General features: G+C 41.9%; 1 protein-coding gene across 8 annotated transcripts in view; it reads left to right on the top strand.

Moving 5' to 3' along the window:
• ENOX1 (ecto-NOX disulfide-thiol exchanger 1) overlaps positions 1-27764 on the top strand; it is a 364265-nt gene that overhangs the window by 222517 nt on the left and 113984 nt on the right. For 7 of the 8 annotated variants that reach the window (XM_048046942.2, XM_048046938.2, XM_066988313.1 and 4 more), the window contains 2 exons: positions 1194-1329; positions 2170-2307. In XM_048046942.2, coding sequence (XP_047902899.1) covers positions 1320-1329; positions 2170-2307 — 148 coding nt within the window. In that variant the 5' untranslated portion in view covers positions 1194-1319. The remainder of the gene's footprint in view (positions 1-1193; positions 1330-2169; positions 2308-27764) is intronic. The other variant, XM_048046941.2, reaches the window with a different exon arrangement.

Raw genomic sequence — 27764 nt, 5'->3', positions numbered from 1 at the left:
TGATTCCCCCGTAAAGCTTGGAAGCACTCGGTCAGAGGTTGTGCTATCTCCCTACTGGTACCAAAGACTGTAGATCAGACCCTCTTGGCATCTGGACAGCCAAAAATAAATAAATAAATAAATAAATGAATGAATGAATAAATAAATAAATAAATGTAGCTAATGCACATATCTAACATGGGTATACGTTTGTGTTCATCTCAACCTCTTCTAGCCTACAGGAAAGATGGGGAGGGACTCTTTGTCAGGGAGAGTAGTGACTGGACAAGGAGTAAAGGCTTTAAACTAAAAGAGGGTAGGTTTAGATTAGATATAAGGAAGAAATTCTTCACTCAGAGGGTGGTGAGGCCCTGGCACAGGTTGCCCACAGAAGCTGTGGATGCCCCGTCCCTGGAGGTGTTCAAGGCCAGGCTGGATGGGGCTTGGAGCAACGTGGTCTGGTGGGAGATGTCCCTTCCCATGGCAGGGGGGCTGGAATTAAATGGTCTTTAGGGTTCTTTCCAACCCAAACCATTCAGTGATTCACATGATTCTCGGCGTTTCCTCCCTCTGCTGTGTAAATATGTAAATATGTAAAATGCATGGTCTGACAGATATCTGATGAAAGCAGTGCATTTTAGCTGGAAGCAGATGCTCCACGTTCACTTTGAGCTACCTAACCTTTCTGAGGCAAACATAGCATGCTAGTTAAGGAGCAGGCATCATCCTCAGCTCTGTTAGGTTTTCTTACATTTTCACACCTCTGCGCATTCCTTCCTAAAATTCATTGCATTTTTTTTTCTGTTCATTTAATAACAGGAGACTATTTCCTGAAACTTGCAACATCAGTTAATTGTTAACAGTTAAAAAAACAACAACAACAACAAAAAAACATATTCAACCCTTAAAATGAGCTTTTTCAGCCAATGCCTTCATACTGAGGAAGCTGTGTAGCTACTGATAAGGCCTAATTTGTGAAGGACTTTTCAGTTGGAGGCAAGCTGTCTGACAGTTCCTACATGGCACTGTTTGTTTAGAGGGCTAAGATTCATTGAAAATCTTCACTGAAATGGGTGCAAGGAGGCTGGGGCTGGTGGTCCAGTGCGAGTGGGCAGAAGCATCATTCAAGTGGCTTCCCAGAGTGGTCTGTTGTTTTGCAACTATATTCTGACTGCGGCACTTGATGGCTGATTTCATTTTTTTTTCTCTTTCAGAGCCTAATGAGCTGTGTGTGGGCCCCGCGTTCAGTGACATCCCATCTCAAGATGCTGCTAATACAGTAGCTAATTTTTCCTTGCTGAAGAAGTCTAACAGAAGCAAAAGGAACTGGTGAAAAAGCAATGGCTGCTGGTAAATATCTCAGGTCTGCACAGGTTGTAAGGAAATAGCTAGGAGATGGTTTCGGCTGTGATGGGATGGATGCACAAATGTGCAATCGCAACTTGTGTTTTGGGATTCAGCATGAGGAGGGTACCATCTCTTAGCTATCCAACCCACTCTTCCTTCCCCAGTCCAGGAATCCATACCTGGGCTCAGTCTTTTTTGACCATATTAATCATAACTCTCTTTTGTTTTCAGAACAAAACTTGGTGTTTTGCATAGCAAAACAACTGGTTATAACCTCTTTTTAGTTAGGGGCTAACATATTCTTAAATCCTCTATAAAAAATTGTATGTCATGGGAAGCGGGTTTTTGCTTGGGATGTGTTTGGTTCTCACAGCTTTCTTACAGTCTGCCATAGATTATATACAATTAAATTATATCAGAGGACTACAGGATAATTCAGTCATGTTGGCAGGGATCTCAGGAGGTCTCCAGTCCAACCTCCTGCTCAAAGCAGAGCCAGCCATTGGGTCAGACCAGTTGCTCAGGGCTTTATCAAGTTCACTCTTGAAAACTGCCAAGGTTGTTGACTGTACAGCCTGTTCCACTGCTCGACTCCTCCTCATGGTGAAAAAGTTTGCCATATAATCAGCTTGAATTGTTCATGTTTCATTTTATGTTTGCTGAATATTTCCAATGTCTTCATCATTTGCTATACAGTACCAAGCACTATTATCAGTTGTCTGAAAGGTGAAACATAATTAAGAAACAGAACAGTGGTTGTGATACCTCATTTTCACTGACAGTTCTGGTTAATAAAGCTGCGATGTTAACTTTTCTACTTAGAATGTGTTTCTTCTCCTGCAGCAGCTGATGGTTTGGGAAGTATAGCTATAGATACCACGCAACTGAACATGTCAGTCACTGATCCAACAGCTTGGGCCACAGCTATGAATAACCTGGGGATGGTTCCGGTAGGACTAGCTGGACAACAGCTTGTGACAGGTAAGACTTTTCTTTTAAAAGAGTTCTGTTTTACCAGTCCCTGGATTCTTTGCTACCTTTTAGAAATATCTGGAATGATTTCTGAGGATATATTTATTTTTTATATTCTGAAAACACCATCTATAATTAATATTGCATACTGTATAGTAGTCTCTTTTTGTACTAGGTGTATAATCCACATTATATTTTAGCCTTGTGGAAAGCCAAAACTCTGGGGAAAATGGACAACTAAACCATCGATCTTCATGCTGAGTCAAGACCAGGGGCCAGGTCATATAAGAGGAATGTTTGTTTTTGTTTCTCCGTTCAAGAAGGATATCTTGAGGTTCTGCCAAGGAACACCACGGACTAGGACCTTCTGACTGGAGAAAGATTTTAAAGTTACATTAATTAGGCAGAAAATCATGTAGTCTGTTCAGTTCATACGCTCAGCTGATATTAGTGAAGTGAAGCTTTCCCATCAGGTATTTTATTATTTACTCTCTGCCTGACTCCATAAATTGATTTCTAGAGGTTGTTCTTGTTTGATTTTGTTATTTCACTTTTAGTTTGGGAGAATGTGTCAGGAAATCACTCACTCTAACAATAATAAAAATAATATTTTGAAACCAGCATTGTTTCACAGACTAGTCCAGACGTTATCAGACTTCACTGTCAGCAGTAGAACTCCAGTTAGGTGGGATAAATTAAACTTTATTGTTCCTGTGAGGTACAGAAAGATTATTTTTGTGTGAGCGGGTGCCCCACAGATGCAAGCCATGAGCCAGACACACGACAGGTCCCCTCTGGAATATGTATCTTTAGCTTGAGAAGAGCAGTGCAACATGTGGATCAGAGCTGCCTCCTGTCTTGTCTGTGCCTGTCTGTAGACTTGGATGCAGTAAGCCAGGTCAGGATGTAAATCACTTTGTCTGCCTCACCAGGGATGCGTGACACTTAATTTTGGCCAAATATGTCCCTTTCTGGGACTGGGAACTGAGTGGAGCTGTGCCAGTTCACAGATGATGATCTGGCTCTGAATTACCTATTTTACAGGCGGGTAAACTAAGCTGCACGAAAGTTGATTTATGATGAATCAGACTCAAGCAGAGAGTTTACCTCGTAGAGGCCATCAACTGGTTCTTTAACCCCATGCTTCTGATTAAAGGAAACCAGCAGAACTGTCAGTGCCTGCCTCCCATGCTGCGCCGGTCCTGCACCCAGCAGAGGAGTGGTGGTGGTCCTCAACCCAACAGCCTAGAGTAGAGCCCCAGGAATACTGGCCGGTATTGATGGGGGCACAGCATGGTGCATCACCAGAAGGTCCTCTCGCAGCATCACCAAGGACTTGACTGGTCCTGGTGTGCCTCTCTTGTTGGCTTGTGGGGAAATTTCCCATTATCTGGTGGGACTTTGCCTGTAGAAGCTGAGGTTGTTGCTGGAGACTGTGGTCCCACCACATGGAGAGGAGAGGAGAAATCCCACCAAACTGGGACAGGACCTAATGAACTCACTGTGCTTGTGAACAGATTTACTGATTCATGCTCATGTCCTGAATATGTGCTGAACTCAAATTCAATTACCTGAAAATGTCCAAATGTCAAAATCAGCTTCTCTGTGTTGATTTACAAGCATCTCAGCTGCATGTCCCATGGAGGTTTGCCCACCTTTTTGTCTTCTCCTCTTCCTCTGACTCCCCAGTTCTGGTGTAAGTTGTGTGAGGTGTGCTATGCAATCCCTACCAGGCAGTCTCCTTTCCTTTGCAATGCTTTTCCCTACAGGGAGGATCTCATGGATTTTATTTCATTGCCAGCTCCCTGCTGTAATTTCCATAATCATGTGTATCACGTATTGTAGGAGTGTTGTACAGGTCAGTTGGTATTTGTTCAGCATTTTCAATGTATGAAAGGTGCCATAAGTAATAAATATTAATTACTGAAATGCTGCCTGCTTTCTCTACAGGTGTAGAATGACTTCTTTGCTTTTCCTTTCCTTTCCTTTCTTTGAGACTCTCTTGTATTTTTCAAGGTAAATAGGTGTTTTGACACTTCATTATATTTCCTTATGATTCATAAGTTTTTGACACATTTTCATCATGGCAAATCCATAATTTTTACCACAATATACCATGAAAAGACTTATAGACTTATTTGCAATGATATATTTATAAATATATTTACTGTATCTGCATTCAACAACAGTTTCCATCACCATATTAGACCAAATATCTAACCAGTCTATAGCCCTTTCTGACTTTTTTTCATTTTTTTTGGTATTAATCCTGTCAATGAAATAATCTCCCTCAGCAGTCACATATTGCTTTTTTTACTGTTATCTATGACATTTATCGGAGATGAAAATGAAACACCAGCGTTTTTTGTCTGCCTTTAAAAATAAATATTTTTATTTTATTCTTTTATTTTTCTGCCTTGGTGACAGCTAGGAAAGCAATAATTAGTTTAAAATTATCTTGGAGAGAGTGTGATCTTTCCTGCGTGTGCCTTTATAAACTGTGATAGTCTGAAATTCGGTGTGTGGTACTCATCTATACCCTGACGTATCTCCTATTTCTGATATTTCAGTTTCCAAAGGACTTATTCTATCATAGCCTTTCCTTCTCCAAACATACTGGTTCCTAATTCCTAAATTTCAGGGCATTTTTTCTCCTTTAGGTATGGCCTCCTTATGATCTACTAAGTCTCTTTACAGGGTTTTGCTGTTTTTTGTTTTTTTTTTTCTTTTTTTTCTTTTTCCAACTGAGGTTAACTTTGCTGCTGTGTAACATGCTGGGATTCCTGCCTCGTAACAGAGTTATGCTACCCACTTTGCAAGCTGTGAACTTCTTGCCTAGCCTGAGAGTTTGTTAAAATGTCTACTAAAGCTTCTGCAACATCTGGCCAATTCTCTTCTCACAGTCTGGGACACAGCCTGTCTGGTCTGGGTAACTAATCAATTTTAAGCACTGCTAACCTTTTAATACCAGGTTAGATGATATCTGTACTCTATTTAATTCCTTATCTCTCAGTACTGCAAAATTGGATTTTTGATCTGGGCAAATGTCAGAGCCTTTCATTTGTCAAGATGAATTCTTGTTAATAGGTGTATAATATCTCTTCAGTTTCTACATATATTTTGCTTACGCTTCTTGTTATTCTGAAAGCTCATCTTTTTTTTCCATAATATTTAGCTATTGTAATACATATACGCTAATATGCATTTATACACTATATATGTATAATTCATACAATAAACTGTAGTTTAGTATAGTTTAATAATGCATTAGTTAAAGTGTTAAAGACTGATGTGGAATAGCCTTGTCTGAAAAGCACGTTCCTTCTAAACCTCCCCTTTCAGCAGTTTATAATTTTTTTCCAAAAAATTGCCTTTTGGACTGAAATTTCTTGGTCTCAGCCCAGAGGTAAAAATTTTCTGGAAAGGCTGGAGAAAATCTGCTAAACTGCTTTTGAATTATCCAGGCCTTAAAACTGCAATTTTCTATGCTTTGATACTTTGAGAAATATGGCCAGGTGAGAGGGAAAGGATAGTTTGTACTCCACATTTCTGAGATCTGAATCCTCCTTGTGCACTCAGCAGTTCTGATTCAAGCACATCTTTCAATTATGTTCAAGTCCACTGTTTTGTTACATTTTAGGAACAGCAAAAAAACTTAGTGTCCAACTGAGAATGTTTTATTTTTGCTTTTACATCAGGATTTTTTTCAAGGCAAATTTGGCATTGCTGAATTTGGTGTCCTCATGATCTCTTTTGTTTCAGCAAATGGCAGCAGGTCACCTGTATTCTAAACGACAACATCCTGCCAGAAAAATACTTTGGTTCTTCTAACACTAATGAGTCATTACTTCGGAAAACATGAAGCAATTTTGAGATGCTTTCCTCCACAATGGCTTAGATGACCTAAACATTCATTAGTCGAAGGTGGTGTATGTCAAAAAGTTCACCAGTACAAATGAGTACGAAGGGTGGTACATTAGTGATAATTCTTCTAGACTTGCTTAAGACTGTGCCCTATGCTGCTTGTTTGTACTCTTACAGGAAAACAAACAAACAAACAAACAAACAAACAAAAACCATAAGTGCAGACATCCAAGATGAAATTTATACGTCTGCTTATAAGTCAAGGGTATGCCTGAAAACTGATGCCTTCTACTTATTTATGGGATAATTATTAATGCAAGTTCATCCATGTGAACCCAGCCAACATGCCTCAGCCTCAGGATATTAAAATTTCTGTGGCCTCCAGTATTGTTTTTGCTGAAGTTAGACTTTGACCACTTCTACAAAATCCTAGTGAAAACAAAGGCTAGTAAGCTTTGAAGCCTAACATCGTGGTTACTAAAAAGTATAGAAAAACTATACACCATTTTTGTGGCTTCAGGCATATGTTTTTTAGACACTGGAGGTTGTGAAATATTAGACACTTACATCAGCCTTTCTGTTTTTCCATTTGTCTTTGCTTTCCCCACACACTTGTCTTTTGACCTGATTTCAGTGGAACATAGAAACTGTCAGCTTCAATCAGATCACCTCGTTCAGGATTGTGCTTTTGACAGTGTTGAGTATCAGATACTTCACAGGGAGATGTAAAAGGCAAGTCAGCACTGAAGCGCTTCTCCCTCCAATGGGCTCTTCCCTTGATCATTAATACATAGAGCAGGATTCCCCAAACTAGAAGTTGTATTTCTAAATCAAGCCATAACTCAGCAAAACTTCACTTATGGAAGCAGCGCCTGTGACAGTAAGTGGTTGCAGTCCTGAAACTGTAACCCCAGAAGTACTTTTTGATAAAAGACAAAATTGGGAAATTTCAATCTAGAGACCCTTAAATCGCAAAGCATGAGGTTAAATATCCCTCCCATAATTTTATTAGCTCAAGACCTCCAAGTCTTTGGAGACATAATATTCAGACTGTCTCTTTCTTGAAAATGAAGATTATAACTAAAGGCAAACACTATATCTAGATTACAATTAATCCCAAGCAATTTCCCATGCAATGAGTGTATCGTGGAGGACTAGCATAATGGCTTTTCCTTCTACTCACTCCACTAGCTTAAGAGGTCACTGACTCCCATGAAGAGGAGAAGAGAGGAGAAGGAAAAAAACCAAGGATTATATTAGAAAAATACAGGGTGGTCTGAGGCTTAAAAATTCCCTCACCAGTCTGTATCAGCTATGGAAAAGTCTATTGAGCTTCACTGGATTTCTACCACAAAATAGATGAGGCATTCTCAATGAATTATTGCCTACTGCAGATCATTGTATTCTGACTGAATTGTGCCTCATTGTTCTGGTTTGGTACTATTTTTGTAATGTTAATGAAGAACAATCAAATCTTGTAGGAAATCAAGGTATATTTGATTATATTCAGCAGTTCCCTGAAGAGAGGCCGTGCATTAAACAGTGCCGAAGACTTTAAGAAATCAGCTGGCCAGATGATTCTGCCAGTCTTGTGCATTTTCTGGGGCATCTCCATTACTGGCGGTCTGGAGACATTGATATCCATCTGAGCAGTCTCTTAATTTTACCTGCGCTGTGCTATTACCTAGTAAAGCTTCCTTTTTCTGCACATCATTGTTAAGCCACTGAACCAATGTGCTAACAAGCATATAACTTGAATCTTCTAAGACATGCTTAAGAAAACAGTTTCCATTTTTTTTTCTTAGTCAGTATTGAGCTCCTGTTTTTTTGATTACAGGCTCATACACATTTTTTTAAGTAATCCACTTGCACTATGGCCTGAAGAAAGTACCTTTCCTAGGAAAAAATACTTGTGCATCTATTATTTGTTAATAAAGTTTATCACACTGCAGATTTAAGCTTTTAAGCAGACAGCATCTGGTAAAGACACTCCCTGCACTCTTGTTCCCCTGCCCTTATAAGCTGTAGATCTCAACTAGCTGCTGAAAGAATTCATCAGGCCAGTGGCAGGGTAATGTACAGTGTACTTATCCTTGATCTGAACACTGCATTGCTTTGACATTGGTAGCAAAAGAAGATATAGGAAGTCTTAATCTAAGTCTTCAAAGTGTTCCACAGATTTTGTAAAACCTTTGAGGTTACAAGATCTTCAGAAGACATCTTTTCAGATACTATGGCTTCCAAGCATGTTTTATGCATTGTGTTTCATTAATAAGCAAGCCTATGGAGCAAGAGAAATGTAAGGCATACTCTGAAGAAAATCATATAATTTTTCTAATTTTATTCTAGTTCCTTCCTATACTTTACTTTTATAGACTTCACTATGGAGACATTGCATTTCAGTCAAGAGGAAGAAAAAAAGCTTTACTATTTGAATTATCTGAGTAACCAATCAGAATAATTAAAGAAGTGTGAACCCTACTCTAGAGAATTAGAGTAGAGCCCGTACCCAGAAAAAACTATGTATTTCTATTGACAAGACACAGGCGAACAGCAAGAGTGAAAGAGAACAGGCACTGTGGGAATCCCAATATGCAGATTCACTGGGAGCATCCCTAAAGAAATATTATATATTAGCGTAACAAGTAGGTTTTTATCATTGACCTGAAAAGCGCCTGTGGAGTTAATCACACTTTCTGTTGTGTGAGTGTTACTCAAGGAGACTTCACACCAGGGGACATTAAAGTGCTAGGAACAAGCACAGTCAGGTTACAACAGAAAAAGGAGAGAGAGATTCAATGGCCAGAGGAAATGTGGCAGAAACTCTAAGTGCCTTTGACACACTATTCAGGGTTAAGTGTGCCTCTTAGGTCATTCAAGTGCCTACTCTATATTAGACCTTAATTGAGGCCAAGGATGAAGATAATGATTAAAATCTACTTGGTGCTTAAAGATAAATAGTGCTTTTTTAACGTCAGATGAAGGGTGACTGTCCCAAATAAAGACTCAGGAAATGACAGGGGCATATACAGGTACATGCTAAGGGCAAAGTTTGTGCTGTATGTGGGGTGAGGTGTTTATTTATTTATTTATTTATTTTATTATGGCATCTATTTCTATATTTTTGTCCACAGCCAGTTAGCAGTTCAGGAAAACAGACTGATTACTGTTTGGCATAACTCCTCTTAACTCTCTCAAAATCCCAGAATACATTAATGACGCATGCTATATTGTTTGGATAATTTGTTTTTTTAATCCCTTGCTGTTGTTAATTGTTATTTTTTGTAACCACCAGAAAATATGTTCTGCCTGTTTTTGTTTGAAGTTCCAGTGAAATAACATAGACATACTCAATTTCTGTAAAAGTTTTCACCATCTTTTTTTTTTTTTTTCCTCCCACTTTGGAAAGCCTCCATTCCCACTATTTTCCATGTGTTTATTTATTCTAGACAAGAAAACCCATGAGTAATTATCAGCATCCCAAAGCATAAAGTAAGCCAGAAGTAAGCCAGGAGGCTGTTGGGAACCATTTGCTGTTGACTGTTCACTTGTGCTAGAGTACAGTTTATTTACAGCACTTCCCTTTCACACATCACGTCCCATCCAAGGATCTAAGTGTCTGCAGCCAATGTCAGGCATCCAGTGTAACTGCTGCGTGATATACAATTTGCTAATAGGAAAATTGAGATATTGTAGATAAAAATCAACAGAAAAAAGGAAATTGACCTTTTAAACTAATCAAAGATGAGGTATGAATAGCAACTTGTGTATTTACATCAAAACCAAGGCTTTCAGACTGTTTGAAGGTGGCTTGCTGAGCACATTCGTATGTTGAGATGGCTAGGTGAAGGCGATGTTACCTGAAGTCCTGGACCCAAATCTGTGAACTTTTCACCAATAGGTCATGTGGATGGTCTGCAGGAGATGGGCACAGCCATCCCAAGAGGACTGTTAGTACCTGCAGAGTGCTCTCAGGAGAGCGCAGTGATCAGCATGACACCGACGTTACTGCTTGGGGCAGTTGCAGAGCAAGACTTCCTTGGGAGAGTGAGACTTGACTGTGAATGAACTCACACCAAGTCAAGGGCCATAAAATCTGTTGTGCTTCCCTAGTCAGGATCTCTCTTTGCCTGCATGGGATAGGTGGGTGCTTAGGGCTTGGCCCCTGGGTAGCAAGCAGGAAAGGATTGCTTTCTACATTTTATCTTGGGATAAAGGATAGAAACATGGTTTTCTTTCCTTTCTGCCATCTTTCCTTCAAATGCTCTTTGCTTTGGGATGAGCAAAAGAATTAGCTTTCACAAACCACCTCGTTGCAGGAGTCTGTCTGTGAAATATCAGCAGAGGCGATCAGCATGGAAAAATGTCTTTTGATAGTCCATGCTGAAGAAGCCACTTAGGCTTCAGCAAGCCTAACCCCAAAACACGCGAGGGAGCTTGTAACATAATACTTTGCTAATGTTGACTTGGTTCAGATAAACAGTGGATTTACTGCACCTTCCCATGCTCCAGTGGTGACACATGATGTGCGTGACATCAACAGCACTGAGTAATGCCTCTGTAATGGGAAGCAGCTGGTCACCAGAGTGGTTCTGTTAGTGGACGTGGAGGTGAAGCATAATTAAACTTGATACATAAAATATGCTGTAAGACTCTCCAGCACGTATTTAGGTTGTGTTCTGTCTCTGTATTAGAGATATTATCTTACTGTGCCTTCCGGAATTTAATACGTCTGTTCGTGTAACAGGGACAACTTTATCTGCTGAAATGTGCACATTTCTCAATCAGATTTTATTAAAACAAACAAACAAACAAACAAACAAACAAAAAAAACATTCGCATGACCCTACATGATTTTCCTTTATAAATAATCTCCTCCTGACCATAGTGCTTAGACTATTTAGTAATTATTTGTTATTTGTATTCAGGAAAGGCTTTCAGATGGGGAGCTCCGGTAAGTTAAACACTGTCTGAGCACTTATGAGTTAATCCCAGCCCAAATTGTGCACAGTCTGTTTTCTTTCACTTAGATAAACCAGGTAGGTAAGGGATTGCATGGAAACAATGGAATAATACTGATTGGCATGAAAAGCAGCAGCGATTACCAAGCTGGCTGCCTACTGTGTGGCTTTTTTTCTAGGTGCCTTGGCACCGCAGTGATATGGTGGTAACTGAAAAAGCAGGTTAACTCTTTTATCTGATATTCTGAGTCAGGCGGTGAGAAACAGGCAAACTATTGAGCAAAATGGGAACAGGCAGACAATTCCTATCTGCTCTTCCTCTTTGACTGTGCTGGTGTAATTTTGTAGAGCTAGACTGCAAAAAGGGAAGTGAGAGGATAGGAAAGAGCTTTGCTAGCATTTACAGGAGAAAGACAGCACAGCAGGAGAAGGAGCAGATATAACTTTTTTATACAGATCCGGCAGCACGAGCTGTGTTTTGGAAGAGAAATGTCCAGACTGCAGTGGATAGAGAGGGCAAGTTATAGGCTTCTCCGGCTCATTTTGTTCTCTCTGATACGACCGTATTTCAAATGGTTTATTTCACTAGAATTAAATGCGGAATATTAGAACCAACTGCAATGTTGAGGTTTTTCCTCGTTTTGATCTGCCTCTATGAAATCTATGTAACCTTCCCATTGGGAACCCCCTGTTTTGGGACCTGAACTGTACTTGGACTTACAGGACTTAGCCCTTTCCAAGAACAATCATTGAAACCTTCTTTTCTGGGGCATTTTGAAAGCAATTTTGGCACTTCAAGCATTCTTTTGTACAAGTATTTTTAAGACATTTCATAATGTCCTAAAGATTTATCTACCAGAATAACCAATACCAAAAATAAGATAAATATTCCTTAAAAATAACAATAACTCACCAAAATTACGAGGACAGAGAAAAGTGAACAGATTTTATTTTCTTTTAAATACCCTGACATTTACTGTCTTTATACCTGAATGCAGTGCTGCTGTCCTTTAATGTAGTAAATGCCATAGTATCATCCTTCTTTTTTTCTTTACTATGCTTTTAATAATTTCATAACCACTTAGAGACTCAGAGAAGGATCATGGATTGTGAGAAAAGAGAGCTTGGATGCTGTAGCTGGATACCAGGGCTGCACATAAGCAGCAGGGAGTGGGAACTGCAGCGGAGCAGCTCCAAGAGTAGCTGATTTAATAAATTGCTTATTATAAATATGGGGGGGGGGTCCCTTCATGTTAGTGGCCAGAATTCATCATATGAAAAAAACACTCAAGTACATTCTTTTATTCACTAGCCTGTGTAAAGTAAAATATCTCTTCCAGTTCTTCCTACATATGTTGCTTTTTAACTTTGTGTCCCTTTGTTCTGGTCTGTCTAATTACCTCAAGCAGATAATAAAGCCTGATTTTATAATAAACCATAGCCAGTTCAGGCTTGTCATGGCTGATTTATCAACTCCAAAGACTTAGGACTTTTCAGCCTCAAGACTAAGATCTTTTCTGGCTGCAATTCAAGGTGTTAATTCTGAGCTTTATATCTAAATGTGGTTTGGAACATGTGTCCTATGTTTTCTGTTCAAACAGCCCACATTTCTGTTGTTCGCTGTTGTTGTTGTCTGAGTGGAATTTATAATCTGGAATTAAGATAAAACAAACCCAAACCATCCAATTCTGCAAGAACAGTCTTGTATGTAATCATCATGACATAGATTGTCCCCTTGAAAGCAACAGGGCTACCTTATGTGAATGGAAGTTATTAACACTGGACCTCAAAAGGGAAGCTATTTCTCCATAAAGTATTCCAGCATATATTTCCCTGTAACAAACTGATTCAGTACTGCCTGATGGGATGGTGTGCGTCTCTACATGTGTGCATGTCTTAGAAATGGAAAGGTGCAGTGCTAAGGAAACAAAACAATAATAGCTAATGACTCATGCAGACCATTTGGTGTCCCTTAGGGACTGCCTCTCTTCCAGTGTTTTGCCTCAGCAGTTGATCCCATCGGGGACATGAGAGCTAACCACCCTTCAAACGCTTCACCCAGGGATTTGAGGCCGCAAATTCTCACTGGAGGGCTTTCTTACAGCATCCCCCTTAACAGACAATTCTGTTCCTACCTCCCTTCTTCTTCTTTCCCCTGATCTTCTGTCTTTCATCAACAAAGCTTTTGCATATTGCATTGAATACTGTACTGTACTGAATAAAGTCTCTGTAATGCAACAAATATTTCCTGAGGGGCATTGACATCTCTTGGCTACCTCAAGTAGTAACAGAGGGATTATTCTAAGGACTGTATGACAGAAACATTATCACATATCTGCATACTCCAGCCACTTTGTTTATTGTAATTCTCCCGTCTTAGTGCTTAGGTATGAGGTTGTTGATCTAGTGGTATTTTGTAAGTGTTTTCTTGTTCAAATTCCAAGACAGTTTGTTTTTTTCACAGGTTTTCTAGATTGTTTGCTGTATCCTAGCTCAATTATTTCACTTTCTCTGATGCATAATGGCATCTGACCGCTGTGGGCCATGTTGCATAAGAGCCACATCTCACTAGACTTGATTACATGACCTGTTATTTGTTGTGCTTCCAAGTTTTGTTTCATCTGTAGCCTCGAGATACTGTATTTAATGCCTCATCCACATATGTATATGGTAAGCTTGAACTACAGAAGTCCTCCAGAGGACTTTTTTATTGCTTACCCTGCTTTTATGATCGAAAGATGACGACCTGTCATAGTTTTCTTTTACAGTTGTGTTATAGATTGAAAATATCAGGAAACTCCATGTTGCTTAATGGCTGCATATAAATAGAGTTTACAAGTTTGCCAGTACTGCCTGCTCTGCAAACTCGTTTGGGGATTTAAAGGGTAACAAACCTGTTTTTGCTCAGGCATCAGTAAAATCCAGTAGTAAAATGTCACTGGCCAAATATCATGGTTTGAGCTGTGATTGTCCCCCCTGGAGTTCCAGAGATGAACACAAGAGGAGAGAGTGATCTCAGGGTTACGTGGAAAGAGCCCTCCTACCAATAATGCAGACCAGAATAGGACCCAGCTTCACTCTTTTTCAGTTGTGCACTCATGCAGAGCCTGCAGGAATTAGAGGTTGTGATTTTTTTTACCTTGTGCGAGTAAAATAAAGAAAAATTAATTTGGCTGTAAAAGACTAGGCTTCTTCTGCTTTTTAGATTAGAAAAATTCTGTTTCTTAGAGAAACAACAGTAACAACAACAACAACAACAAAACAATCAAAGTCTTTTCCATCACATATAATTAACCCTCTCAGTTAATGCCCAGGTTTACACACAGCCCATGCTGTCTCGACCTAAGGAATAGTTTGCTGATAACAAATCTAGCTTCAGGGAGTGTAAAGAGGAGGACAAGAAGCAGGGTCACAGCAGGGTCCTCTGATATGCTTGTGCTCATTTTGCAAGAAAGCAAATTTTTCTATTTCTCGGAGCAGTCTGTATGCCTGTGTGTCTCGCGACTCGCCGAGGCAATCGGCTCCGGGGCACACGCGTTCTGCAGCGGAGCGGGGGATCGAGGCGGGCAGGGCTTTTTTTCCGGCATCGAGGCCACTCGAGGCAGCCGAGGGAGCCGCCAGGATCCGGCAGCCCTCATGAGGGAGGCTGACGAGGCGTAGGCGGAGCCAGCAATGTCCCTCTACCCTGACGTTCAAAAGCAGCCTCTAGGGCGCTCGAGCGACCAGGAGCATGGTGAACAGGGTGGGCAAACAGGGCGGGGCACGTCAGAAGAATTCCGCCCCACCCATAAGAACAACTCATCTAACGGCTGTCTACCACTAGCTAGGCCGCAATGGTCTACACCAGGCAGAGTGCTCTCTCTAGAAAGTCTGTAACCACCCAGACTGACTGCCCGCTCAAAAATGCGGCAGTTCAGGTCTCTGGATGCAGGGAGTGTGCAGTGCAGCCTGTTGCTGCCATCTGAGGGAGGCAGAGGGACTGTGTGTGTGAGGTGTGAGCAGGCGGATGACCTGGTCTGCCTGGTGGCAGAGCTCAGGGAGGAGGTGGAGAGGTTGAGGGCCATCAAGGAGTGTGAGCAGGAGATAGACTGGTGGAGCAACTCCCTGCAGGGCCTGAAGGAGAGGTACCAGGGTGAGACACCCCAGATGGGGGTGGACCCCCTGCCCTGTCGCTGTTGGGCTGAGGGAGGGGATCTAGGAGTTGAGGAGGAATGGAGACAGGTCCCTGCTAGACCTCGCAGGCAATGCCCCCCCCTACTGTCCCCACCTTCCCAGGTGCCCTTACACAACAGATTTGAGGCCCTCAAGCTTGAGAGACCAGTGGGTGAGGATGAGGTAGAAAGTCTACCCAGGAGGATGCCTTGGGCGAGGAAGTCGACTCCACGCCTCAAGACTGCCTCCACCAAGAAAGACAGAAGGATAATCGTTGTAGGCAACTCCCTTCTCAGGGGAACAGAGGGCCCTATTTGTCGGCCTGACCCTACCCGTAGGGAAGTCTGCTGCCTCCCTGGGGCCAGGGTCAGGGATGTTGCCAGAAAGCTTCCCAACCTGGTTCGCCCCTCTGATTACTATCATCTTTTGATAGTCCAGGCTGGCAGTGATAATACTGAAGAGAGAAGCCTGAAGGCTATCAAACGGGACATTAGGGGACTGGGGCGGTTAGTGGATGGAGCGGGAGTACAGGTGGTGTTTTCATTCATCCCTACAGTGGCAGGGAGGGGTACAGAGAGGACATGGAAAGCCCACCTGATAAACATGTGGCTCAGAGGCTGGTGCCAACACAGAAATTTTGTTTTTTTTTTGACCGTGGGGCGCTTTACTTTGCACCTGGCCTGATGGCCACAGACGGGTCCCACCTATCTCTAAGGCGAAAATGGATCCTAGCCCAGGAGCTGGCAGGGCTCATTGAGAGGGCTTTAAACTAGGTAAGACGGAGGACGGGGCTGAAATAAGGCTTGTTAGAGGTGTGCCAGGGGGAACAATGGCAAGGCCGGGGGAGAAGGCAATGGCCCAAATGAAGTGCATCTACACTAATGCACGCAGCATGGGTAACAAACAAGAGGAGCTGGAAGCCATCGTGCAGCAGGCAGGGTATGACTTGGTTGCCATCACAGAAATGTGGTGGGACCACTCTCATGGCTGGAGTGCTGCAATGTCTGGATATAGGCTCTTCAGAAGGGGCAGGCAGCACAGAAAGGGTGGTGGTGTGGCTCTCTATATTAGAGAGTGTTTTGATGTTGTGGAACTTGAGGCTGGGAATGATAAGGTTGAGTCCCTATGGGTTAGGATCAGCGGGAAGGCCAACAAGGCAAGCATCCTGGTGGGTGTCTGTTATAGACCGCCAAACCAGGATGAAGAGACGGATGAGGAGTTCTACAGGCAGCTGGCAGAAGTTGCAAAATCGTCAGCGCTTGTTCTCGTGGGGGACTTCAACTTCCCAGACATATCCTGGAAGCACAGCACAGTCCAGAGAAAGCAGTCTATGAGGTTTCTGGAGAGCGTGGAAGATAGCTTCCTGACGCAGCTGGTTAGTGAGCCTACCAGGGGAGGTGCCCCACTAGACCACCTGTTCACAAACAGAGAAAGACTGGTGGGAGATGTGGTGGTCGGGAGCTGTCTTGGGCAGAGTGACCACAAAATGGTAGAGTTCTCTATTCTTGGCGAAGCCAGGAAGGGGACCAGTAAAACTGCTGTATTGGACTTCCGGAAGGCTGACTTTGAGCTGTTCAGGACACTGGTTGGCAGAGTACCTTGGGAGGTGGTTCTGAAGGGCAGAGGAGTCCGGGAAGGCTGGGCACTCTTCAAGAAGGAAATCGTAATGGCTCAGGAGCGGTCTGTCCCCACGCGCCCTAAGACAAGCCGGCGCGGAAGATGACCGGCCTGGCTGAACAGAGAATTGTGACTTGAGCATAGGAGAAAAAAGAGGGTTTATAATCATTGGAAAAGAGGGCGGGCCACTCAGGAGGACTATAAGGATGTTGCGAGGCTGTGCAGGGACAAAATTAGAAAGGCCAAAGCTCATCTGGAGCTCAATCTGGCTACTGCCATTAAAGATAACAAAAAACGTTTTTATAAATACATCAACACCAAAAATAGGACTAAGGAGAATCTCCATCCTTTACTGGATGCGGGGGGAAACTTAGTTACAAAAGATGAGGAAAAGGCTGAGGTGCTTAATGCCTTCTTTGCCTCAGTCTTTAGCGGCAAAACTAGTTGTTCTCTGGATACCCAGTACCCTGAGCTGGTGGAAGGGGATGGGGAGCAGAATGTGGCCCTCATAATCCATAAGGTAATGGTTGGCAACCTGCTACAGAACTTGGATGTATGCAAGTCGATGGGGCCAGATGGGATCCACCCAAGGGTAGTGAGAGAACTGGCAGAGGAGCTGGCCTAGCGGCTTTCCATCATTTATTGGCAGTCCTGGCTATCAGGGGAGGTCCCAGTTGACTGGCGGCTGGCAAACGTGATGCCCATCTACAAGAAGGGCCAGAGGGTAGACCTGGGGAACTCTAGGCCTGTTAGTTTGACCTCAGTGCCAGGGAAGCTCATGGAGCAGATTATCTTGAGTGTCACCACACGGCACTTACAGGGCAAGCAGGCGATCAGGCCCAGTCAGCATGGGTTTATGAAAGGCAGGTCCTGCTTGACGAACCTGATCTCCTTCTATGAAAAAGTGACATGCTTAATGAATGAGGGAAAGGCTGTGGATGTGGTCTACTTTGATTTCAGTAGGGCTTTTGACACCGTTTCCCACAGCATTCTCCTCAAGAAACTGGCTGCTCATGGCTTGGACTGGCATACGCTTCGTTGGGTTAAAAACTGGCTGGATAGCCAGGCCCAAAAAGTTGTGGTGAATGGAGTCAAATCCAGGTGGAGGCCGGCCACTAGTGGCGTCCCCCAGGAGTCAGTACTGGGGCCAGACCTCTTTAGTATCTTTATAGATGATCTGGATGAGGGGATTGAGTGCACCCTCAGTAAGTTTGCAGATGACACCAAGTTAGGTGCGTGTGTCGATCTGCTCGACAGTAGGAAGGCTGTGCAGGAGGATCTGGATAGGCTGGACCAATGGGCTGAGGCCAACTGTATGAAGTTCAACAAGGCCAAGTGCTGGGTCCTGCACCTGGGGTACAACAACCTGAAGCAGAGCTACAGGCTGGGAGATGAGTGGTTGGAAAGCTGCCTGGCAGAGAAGGACCTGGGAGTACTGGTTGATAGTCGGCTGAATATGAGCCAGCAGTGTGCTCAGGTGGCCAAAAAGACCAACAGCATCCTGGCTTGTATAAGAAGCAGCGTGGCCAGCAGGTCAGGTCGTGGCCAGGAGGTGATTGTCCCCCTGTATTCGGCTCTGGTGAGGCCACACCTCGAGTACTGTGTTCAGTTTTGGGCCCCTCACTACAAGAAGGATGTCAAGGTGCTCGAGAGAGTCCAGAGAAGAGCAACGAAGCTGGTGAGGGGTCTGGAGAACAAGTGTTACGAGGAGTGGCTGAGGGAGCTGGGATTGTTCAGCCTGGAGAAGAGGAGGCTCAGGGGCGACCTTATCGCTCTCTATAGGTACCTTAAAGGAGGCTGTAGCGAGGTGGGGGTTGGTCTATTCTCCCACGTGCCTGGTGACAGGACGAGGGGGAATGGGCTAAAGTTGCGCCAGGGGAGGTTTAGGTTGGATATTAGGAAAAACTTCTTTACTGAAAGGGTTGTTAGGCATTGGAATGGGCTGCCCAGGGAAGTGGTTGAGTCACCATCCCTGGAGGTTTTTAAAAGACGTTTAGATGTTGAGCTTAGTGATATGGTTTAGTGTAGGACTTGTTAGTGTTAGGTCAGAGGTTGGACTCGGTGATCTTGGAGGTCTCTTCCAACCTAGATGATTCTGTGATTCTGTGTCTTCTATGTAAGGCAAGATTTGTGGGTAAAAGTTATATTGCTTCAACTCATGTAGCTGGAAAAAAATACATCAGCCCTTCAGTGGTCTGAGGCATCCAGGAGGCTAAAATTTTAATTATAGCAGATGGTAAAAAAGGTGAATTTCAGAGGAGGGAGTAGTTTTGCAACACATTATAATTTTCCTCCCTTTATTAATCTTTTCATCTTCCAAAGGCTTAACTATCTATTCCTTTACTCTGCAGAATAACCCCTTTGTCACCACTTCCCTTTTAATATTCTCTTCTCTTTTACAGGTGACAACCTGCTTTTTGGTCTACTTGATTTAGCATATCTAATTAAAGTCAAAGAAAGTGCTCTCTACTTGTATTTAGGTTGGAAGTTCACTGCTACTACCTCAGACCTGTACATGGGGTTGTCTGTTTTTTTCTGACTCTACTGTTTGGCCCATGAAAGTTGTCTTGCCCTAGACCTTAGACCATCACAGCTCCAGCAATACAATTACAACTGCATGACCTTATTCTTAAAGTAGCTTTTTAAATCCAGACCCGCAGGATAATGGCCAGTAAGGAAAAGATCTCTTGTGTAAGAGGTGTAGTGTTCTTCTAAGGGCAAAACAACAATTTGAGCTAGTTCTTATATGCAGAAGACTCTTTTATTTCTCTATTCTTGTTTTGTGCATCTTAGCCATTGATCTCTCCTATGGGAACTTGTCAAATAATTTTTAAAATTGAAACAAATGTGCTGCTTCCAGGCTTATATTTCTTATCATTTTTAACCACAATGTCTTCTAAAAGCTCTAGTTTCTCTTCCTGTGCTCCCTGTCTCCTAAACCATTGAATCATAGAATTGTAAAATGGTTTGGTTTGGAAGGGACCTTCAAGATCTTCTAATTCCAACCCCCCTGCTATGGGCAGGGATACAACCCTACAACTAGATCAGGTTGCTCAAAGCCCCATCCAGCCTGGTCCTGAACACTTCCAGAGATGGGGCATCCACTGCTTCTGTGGGCAACCTGTTCCAGTGCCTCACCACCCTCTGAGTGAAGAATTTCCTCCTAACATCTGATCTAAATCTCCCTTCTTTTAGTTTAAAGCCATTCCCCCCTATCACCGCACTCCCTGATAAAGAGTCCCTCTCCAGCTTTCTTGTAGGTTCCTTTTAGGTTCTGGAAGGCCACTGTAAGGTAGTTCTTAAGAAATGCCACCAGTTGCTCTTCTCTTATCTACCAATGCTGTAACCACATCATAGAAGGCCACCAAATTTTTCAATTTGCACTTAGTGTAGCCATGCTTGCTGTCACAAATCACCTCCTTATTTTCCATATGTTTCCAGGAGGATCTGCTCCATGACCTTCCAAGGCACAAAGGGGAGACCAGCTAGCCTGTAGTTCTCGGGGTCTTCCTTTTTTCCCTTTTTAAAAATGGGGGTTATGTTTCTCCTCTTCCAGTCAGTGGAAACTTCACTGGACAGCCACGTTTTTTCAAACGTGATTTATAGTGGCTTAGCAACTTCATCTGCCAATTCCCTCAGGACCCTCAGATGCATCTCATCAGGTCCCATGGACTTGTGCACATCCTTTGCCTCATTCAAAATGGACTACTGTTCCATTTAAGTCTGACACATTTTTCATCATGTCCCTGCAACGGATTTATGGTCAATGGCTTTTGTGAAGTTTTCGTGTGATGGAACTCTTCAATGTTTTAAGCACGTCTGAACATCCCATCCTTGGCAGCTGCTTGTGTGCACAGCCACTCAGTAAGACAACAGTTTTTCTCTAATGTGAGTTAACCAAAACAAGACTGATCTTTCTAAATCACTTCCCAGTAAGTTTTCCACCAAGGAAAGTTTAATTCCTATTTGTTGTTGCTGTAGTTTTAGTGAGGTTCTACAAAAATTTCCCAGTTGTTTCTTTATAACAAAGAACTACATACAAGGTTCTGCCTCCTTGATTTTAGATGTGTAACAGGAGTGCCAAAGAAAGAAATTTGAGGACAGAGGGTTCCTTGTTAACTTCTGGAAAGAGATAGTAATCTCCTTGGGAGGTGCAGAAATTACTACTGGTGGGCTGAATCACTCTACTGAATCATCCACCTTTTCCACAGACCCTGTGAGTATCAAAGGATGAAAAGATTCTTGTCTGAGATGTCATGGTTAAATATTTTGGTGTGGGTAATATGAGTCTCTCTCTGTCTAAAGTGAGCTCCTGGATTGTCATTATCTGCATTTTAGCTGAGGTTAAAAATGAAATTCTACAAGAAAGCTGTACTTTCTCAGCAAACAGAGTGAACAAAGGAATTCCTAAAAAAAAAAAATAATAATAATATATATATATATATATATATAAAATCCACCATCATTCTCAATATTAGATTAGACCTGGGATGAAAGTAGACTTTTGCTTGAGAACTAGAATTGAATTACAGAAAGTGTTCCTGGATTGTGTCATCTCAGAGTTGTCATTTTATTGCAAAACAGGGGAAGAAGGAGAGAAAAATTTGATTTGCCTGGGCTCAGCCTTGCTTTGTAGATTTTAAATGATATCAGCCCTTGAATTAGGAATGTTGCTGTGGCATTTAGGCCCTTGCAAGCTGTTGTGTTCATGGGAAACTGTAGAAATTCTGCTAAGAAGCAGATGGAAGTGGGTAGAGGATGGGTGAGGTTCCTTACTCCCAGGATCTCCTGCTGGACCTTTGTGACAAAGCTGGAGAAAACAGGTACGGGGGTGTGGGTGAAAGCTGGGTGACCAAATCTGGGCTGTGGTGGTTGCTGAGAAGTTGTCAGGGGGGGCGCGTGGAGTTTTTTGAAGAACAGTAACAGAGACAGCCTCATGTTTGCTTGTGCAGCTTGTAGGGAAAACAACTTTCAGGTTCTGAACCTGCTTGTCCCTTGTATTCTGTTAATTAAGAAGTTGCAAAAGATTACACGTTATGCATTAGCAATGCTGTAGAATGAATGTTTTGTGTGCATGGATAAGCTGAACGTGACTTTAGACATACACTCCTATGCCATTTCTCCACTAATTACATTTAGAATTTAGAGCTGCCTGAGACAATAACTAGAAGAGCTTACTATGCTGATATTTACTGATACAAAAACTTTTAAAATCACCTTCCCAGCCAGATGTTCATAAACAAGGGTTTGACAGTTGGTCCATAAATCAAGTCAAGCATTTCATCATTGTTCTCTTAGGTGGCTCTTTCGTTTAAGCATGTTTAACTAAACACATACATTTACTTAAGATGAACTGTAAAAATAACATCTGGAGATCTTTTCGCTGAAAGAAAATGCCAAAGGGTTTTACACAAGGATCAAGTGCATTTTCTGAACTGTAACTGGGTTTTTGGAATTCAAGCTGAACAAATGTGCTCTCAGCTTTTGAGAGGATCAAGGGCCAGTATTATTTAAATGTTCTTTTTACTTGCGTGGCACTCTATGGGGAATGTGCTCTCACCAAAGCATTCTTACATTTCTCATTCCATAATGAGTTTCTGTTTTCATCCTTGCCATCTGGGACCCTGACACAGTCCTGCTAGTAGCGCTGGTGGAACTGGATGCAGAGCTCAGTCCAAAATATTTATTTTAGAATATTCTGTTCTGTAGTAGATTCTGTTCAAAGAAGAATGTCAAAGAAGGAGTTGCTGGTTATTTTACATTTTAATCTGTGCTTGTATCAGTCATATCTCTTTTATCCTTCTTTTTCCTTTTCAAGATATGTGAGATTCTTTCTTTCTCTCCTGAAGCAGCATTTTTTTTTTTCAGCTCTTTTTCTTAGAAAATCATGCTAACGAGCTCCGGTTTGCCCACCTTTCGAATCAGTGTTACTATGCATTTTAGCTTTGCTGAGTATCAGTTTGGTTGCTTTGCTTTTTCATATTCAGTTCACAACGTGAATGAGAATTCTGTTGAAATTTAACAAGCCCTAGGGAAAAAGATTCAGACAAGTGCAGTCAGATTTATAAAGTGGCAGATAAAGTGGGAAAGGTTTTGCATTACTTCAGCCACTTTGGGTGTTTTTTTGATGGATGGGCTGTCTCTCATCTGTGATTCAGAATGACGTTGGTTCATGTTGTGAGGGGTACCGTGACTTTGGCTGTTCATGATAACAGAAAACTGATAAACTGGAAATGCTGAAAAAGGTACCAGCAAAAAAAATGCACATGAATTCCTAGTCTAAGACCATAGTTATTTTATGATTTAATTCTCAGGAACACAACCTGTTTCATAATGTGAGACTGGCATTTAATCTGAGCAACCTGACTGTTCTGAGAATTATGCAAGGCAGCATGGAGCTGTTTAATGCTTAAATGACAACAAAACATAAAGATGCTGGCCATAATTCTATCTGAAGTAGTATACTTCCCTGTGAAGCTCGGACGAGTACGTTCTTGATTTAAATATCTGGAACTACAGTACATGGTATGAAACATAAATCCTGTCTGTGCTGGCACCCAGAGACCAAAGGAGCTATCTGGAAACCTCTTTCAGCCAAAAATTTATCATTTGGTTTTAAGGTATGCATTCTAGAATTTGAAAGGACCTTTCCTAAACTGATCCTTTTGTCCCATTTCTGCAGTGTCCCTAACTGTCCCATTTCAGCAGTGCAAAGAACCTATAAAGCTGCCTAAATGTGAAAGGCTGAGAATTCACCCGCCTTGTAAAGGGGATTAAGAGCAGGCATGTGACCTCTTAGCAGCTCTGGTTAAACATCTGGCCCCTCCAAACTCAAAATTGTCCACTTCAGAATAAAGCAAAGGACAAAGCTGTCAGTGGCACTTCCATGTGCTAAAAACCTCTTCTCTCTTCTTCCCTGAATACAGCACCTAAAAAAGCACCCAAATCTACACTAACTCTAGGGAATTCAGTCATCCCAGCTGCTTGGGCAAGATCCAGATTTATCTGCCCCATGCCACCCATACTGATGGCATCAGCTCTAGTCACCATCCCTTGTCTCCTTTCCCACCTCCCAGCCTCTCAGATGCCTTCTCCTGCGCCCATCATAGAGCAACACAAAGAGGAGAGCTGCTCTTGTCAGAGAGGAGGACAAAGAAGGTTAAATGTTATCCCTGACCTGCTCTTTCTTTGGCACCAGTGTGCATGCAAGAAACTGCCATCAGCTCCTTGGTCCATACTGCTTGAAAAGCTCTTCCCTGTCTCCCTGGAGAAACTGGTGGTGGGCAGTGAGCTGGCAGCATCCTGGTTGTGAAGTGTCCTCCTGTAGATCATAGTCTGAAAAGTTTGTTGCCTTTCAAAACTTGTGCAGAGAGGAGATGTTTCAAATGAAAACAAGTGATAAAAGCCAACATTTCAGAACTTTGCAAACCTCTCCTAGGACTGGCATAAAAGATATCTTGCTCATAAATGAGGAGAGAGAAAAGAGCAGCAAAACTTTAGAAAAATCTGCTAGCTGGCTCTGATGCTCTTCGTGTTCAGTTGCTGGAAAATCACAGGCAGAACATATGGGGCAAGACCCAATTAGCTGCTCCAGACCTGAGAGGCTTTTAGGAGAATCAAGCTGCTCAGACAATGTTCTGATTTAACCACTCTGATCTCAGCAAGTGTCACAAGGTTAGATTTGTCCTCTCTGGCTAAGCTGGAAACTTTGCAGACAGAAGGCAAAAAGAGCACTGAAGTAGAAGGCAACTTGAGGTTTCAAGTTTTAAGAAAAGCTGGAACAAATCATTTCAAATGTTAACAATAGCTGAGATCTTTCTGCTTTAACTCTTCCCTTGGTTGCAGAGCAGAGGCTCAAATATAATACAACATACGCACGGAAGATATAATCCTTTTTGATTTCAGCTGTTAAAGACAAAAATAGATCTATTTTTCAGAGTGAGTGAATATCATGTTATTCAAAGGCATAATTTGCCTCAGTTTTGGGGTAAAGCTTAAAGAGAACGGCAAATCTTAATGCTCCAATGCAAAGGCTGAAAAATGGCATCCTCCTTCCAAAGACTGAGGGGCTACAACTGCTGAAACAGAGCACCAAATTTTTAAGCATGAAATTAAAAAACAAAATAATAATAATAACTTTCTGTGGCTCCATTTGTGCTGCAGTTGAATCGTTTGGACTAAAATTTACCAGAGGATTTCAGCCTCAGGCAGATATTCGGTGTGTAAAATTACAGTACAAACTGTTAATGATTGGCAAAAACTAAAAGCGTCTGACAACCAGGGTGTTGTAATAGGAAGTGTCAGACAATTTTAATAATAGATGACCTTAGCAACACTGCCTCCTGTTTTATGGTTTCGAATGCTTTTGTTGTGTAAGGTCTGTTATGTGTTTGTGTGTACGCTTTTGTGCGTATTTACTTAGTTAGTTATTTATATTTTAATTCTGGGAAGGTCTTGCTTCAGTTAAGTTCTAGGTAACATACAGTTCCATGGGAGTAATTGCTTGATGCAGTTAAGAAGTGCTTCCTCCTACCTGTTCTTCATTTACAGCCTCATTATTAAATTCACTAAATGTCTCCCTGTTTTGTGTTATGGAGCAGAGCCCACGGAACCTGTCCATCTACCCCCTCTGTAAAATTCATGAGCTTTGTAATGCTCCTACCTAACTGCCTCTTCTCCTGTGAGCAATCTGTGGGTTTTTCAGTGGTGTTTCCTATGAGTTTGCTTCATAATGTTCCTGATGATACCCATTGTCCTATTTTTACTGGGCTTTTAGTTTGCTTGGGGAGGATGGGATGATTAATTTTGAACATGGTAAGTCAGGTGAGAAAGTGGTTTCTCTAAGAGGTCTGCAGTATCTTTTCCCATACTTTTTCTCCTTTGTCCCTTATCCAAGCTAACATATAACAATCGGGACATTTGTGTTAGAGTTACTTTCTCGGGTTGGAAAAAGTTGTGAAAAATATGTTTAAAATAATACTACCATGTATTCTTGAACTTAGAACCAACACTATTCCAATATTCAGCCTAGAACATATTTTAGTGGCTGAGTTACAAACCTCAGAAAAAAATAATTTATTTTAAAATTGCTGACAGAACCCTAGATTTGTAATGTGCATGGTGAGGCAAAAGAAGCATCTTAATGTGTATAACATCTTCTAGCCCATAAATGTTACAAAGCAATGCATTTTTCTTAAAAGCGGGAGAAAGAATTATTATAATTTCATACAAAGTATGTCTGATATCATTTGGCTTTATCTTTGATTTACAAAAAACGGATACTTCTTAAAATAATGAATGTCTGTTCTGTTCTTGGTGTTTATAAACCTGCGTCTTTCTTTAAAGCATCATCAAAGAGAGTCACATTTAAAGTGTTCTGATAATAAATTGCAAATAGCAAAAAGGCTAATTTCATTTCTGAATGGTGGGGTTGGTTCTGTGTGTGAGTGTGTGTGAAATTGCCTTGCCTTTAGTTCACTGCTCTGAAATATTAGCAGAAGAGTCCTTGGTGCAGGCTGCCAGAAATTACAGCTGAAATTCTCTAGCAGCAGGAATTTTAAGTTACAAGTTTTGCACACAATCACTAATATAATCTAAATTAAAATGTATTATGCACAAGTGCTACAAAGCCTGGATTCTTCCTTAATCGGAATACAAGTTGAACTAATTTTGTGCACACAGTGTCTCACTCTGCTTCCTAAAGTACGCTGTTCATTTATAAAGACTTCCAATTTCTTTTCAAACAAGATCTTTCCTCTGTTAAACTGGATAATGAAATATGACATTGTAAGAATGTTGTCAAGATTGCTGCTTTCGAAGGAAAAATATGCCCCTTTTTTTTCCCATGCTGAAAGACAGCCAAGAGCAATTCCTGTGTTTGGAGGTAGAGAAATGCAAGTGTTCTTGGAGAGATTCCCGTTGACTCCTGTAAGCATTTCTCATCTTTTTAGTCCCCCTTTTTTTTTTTGGTGAAAAAATGGTGAGAGGGATTTTTTTGTTTGTTAGAAAATAAAATCTATGTCTTAATAAACTCCTTGACAAGACATGAGAGCTTTATACAAATGTTCTAGGGGGGTTGGTGGTGGGGTTTTTTTTTCTGTTTATTTTTATTTATTATTATTATCATTATTATTATTATTGATATTATTATTTCAGCTGATTTGGAAGTTGTTGTTTTTTTATCCACCTTATTTTCACTTCTTCAGCTGAAGACTTGAGGCAGTGCTGTGTCTGGGCTAGCTAATGGGTGACCAGAGAGCCCCAGCTGTTTGATATTTGGCACGGTGTTCTCCACATGCTCAGCACTGGTTTATTATTAGTTGAGGATTGTGTTTCCCCTTGCTGTGAGAGACAGGAGAGTTGGAAGGAGTCACTGGGGGCTGAATGCATTAACCTAGTTCTGTGCAATGCCCTGCACAGCTCCCGGAGTAGCTTGAAAGAACCTCAGGATGTTTTAACCCATCTCAGCTGGCTGCCCCTGGGCTATTGGCCAAAATCAAGGATTATTAGTTTGCACCGTTCCATTGATAATGGCTCCCACGCTGAGGCCCTGGGGAAGGAGGCCTGCAGAGCAGCTGGCTACTCTGGCATCTCTAGCTGCTGATGACCTTCCTTGTACTATAGAGATGCCCAGATGGTAGGGAGAAGGGTTTTCTGCTCTGTGGGAGATGCAAAGGGAGAGGAGATGAGCTGAGAAAGCTAGTCATAATGTTATAATTATTGCACTTGTTCTGGAAAACTTTATGGTGGTGACCCAGATGTCAAAGGATGCAGAAATGTCTGTCTAAGTCTGCTGAAAATGGAAATAACAACTTCCAGACATATGGGCTATACTTATTTACCTTAGCCTGACGCACACTCTCCTGACACTGT

This window comes from Anser cygnoides, chromosome 1, assembly GCF_040182565.1.
Source record: "Anser cygnoides isolate HZ-2024a breed goose chromosome 1, Taihu_goose_T2T_genome, whole genome shotgun sequence".
In the NCBI taxonomy this organism is placed as follows: Eukaryota; Metazoa; Chordata; class Aves; order Anseriformes; family Anatidae; genus Anser; species Anser cygnoides.
The sequence above is the reverse complement of the archived record's forward strand: the minus strand, read 5'-3'. Positions and strand labels throughout refer to the sequence as shown.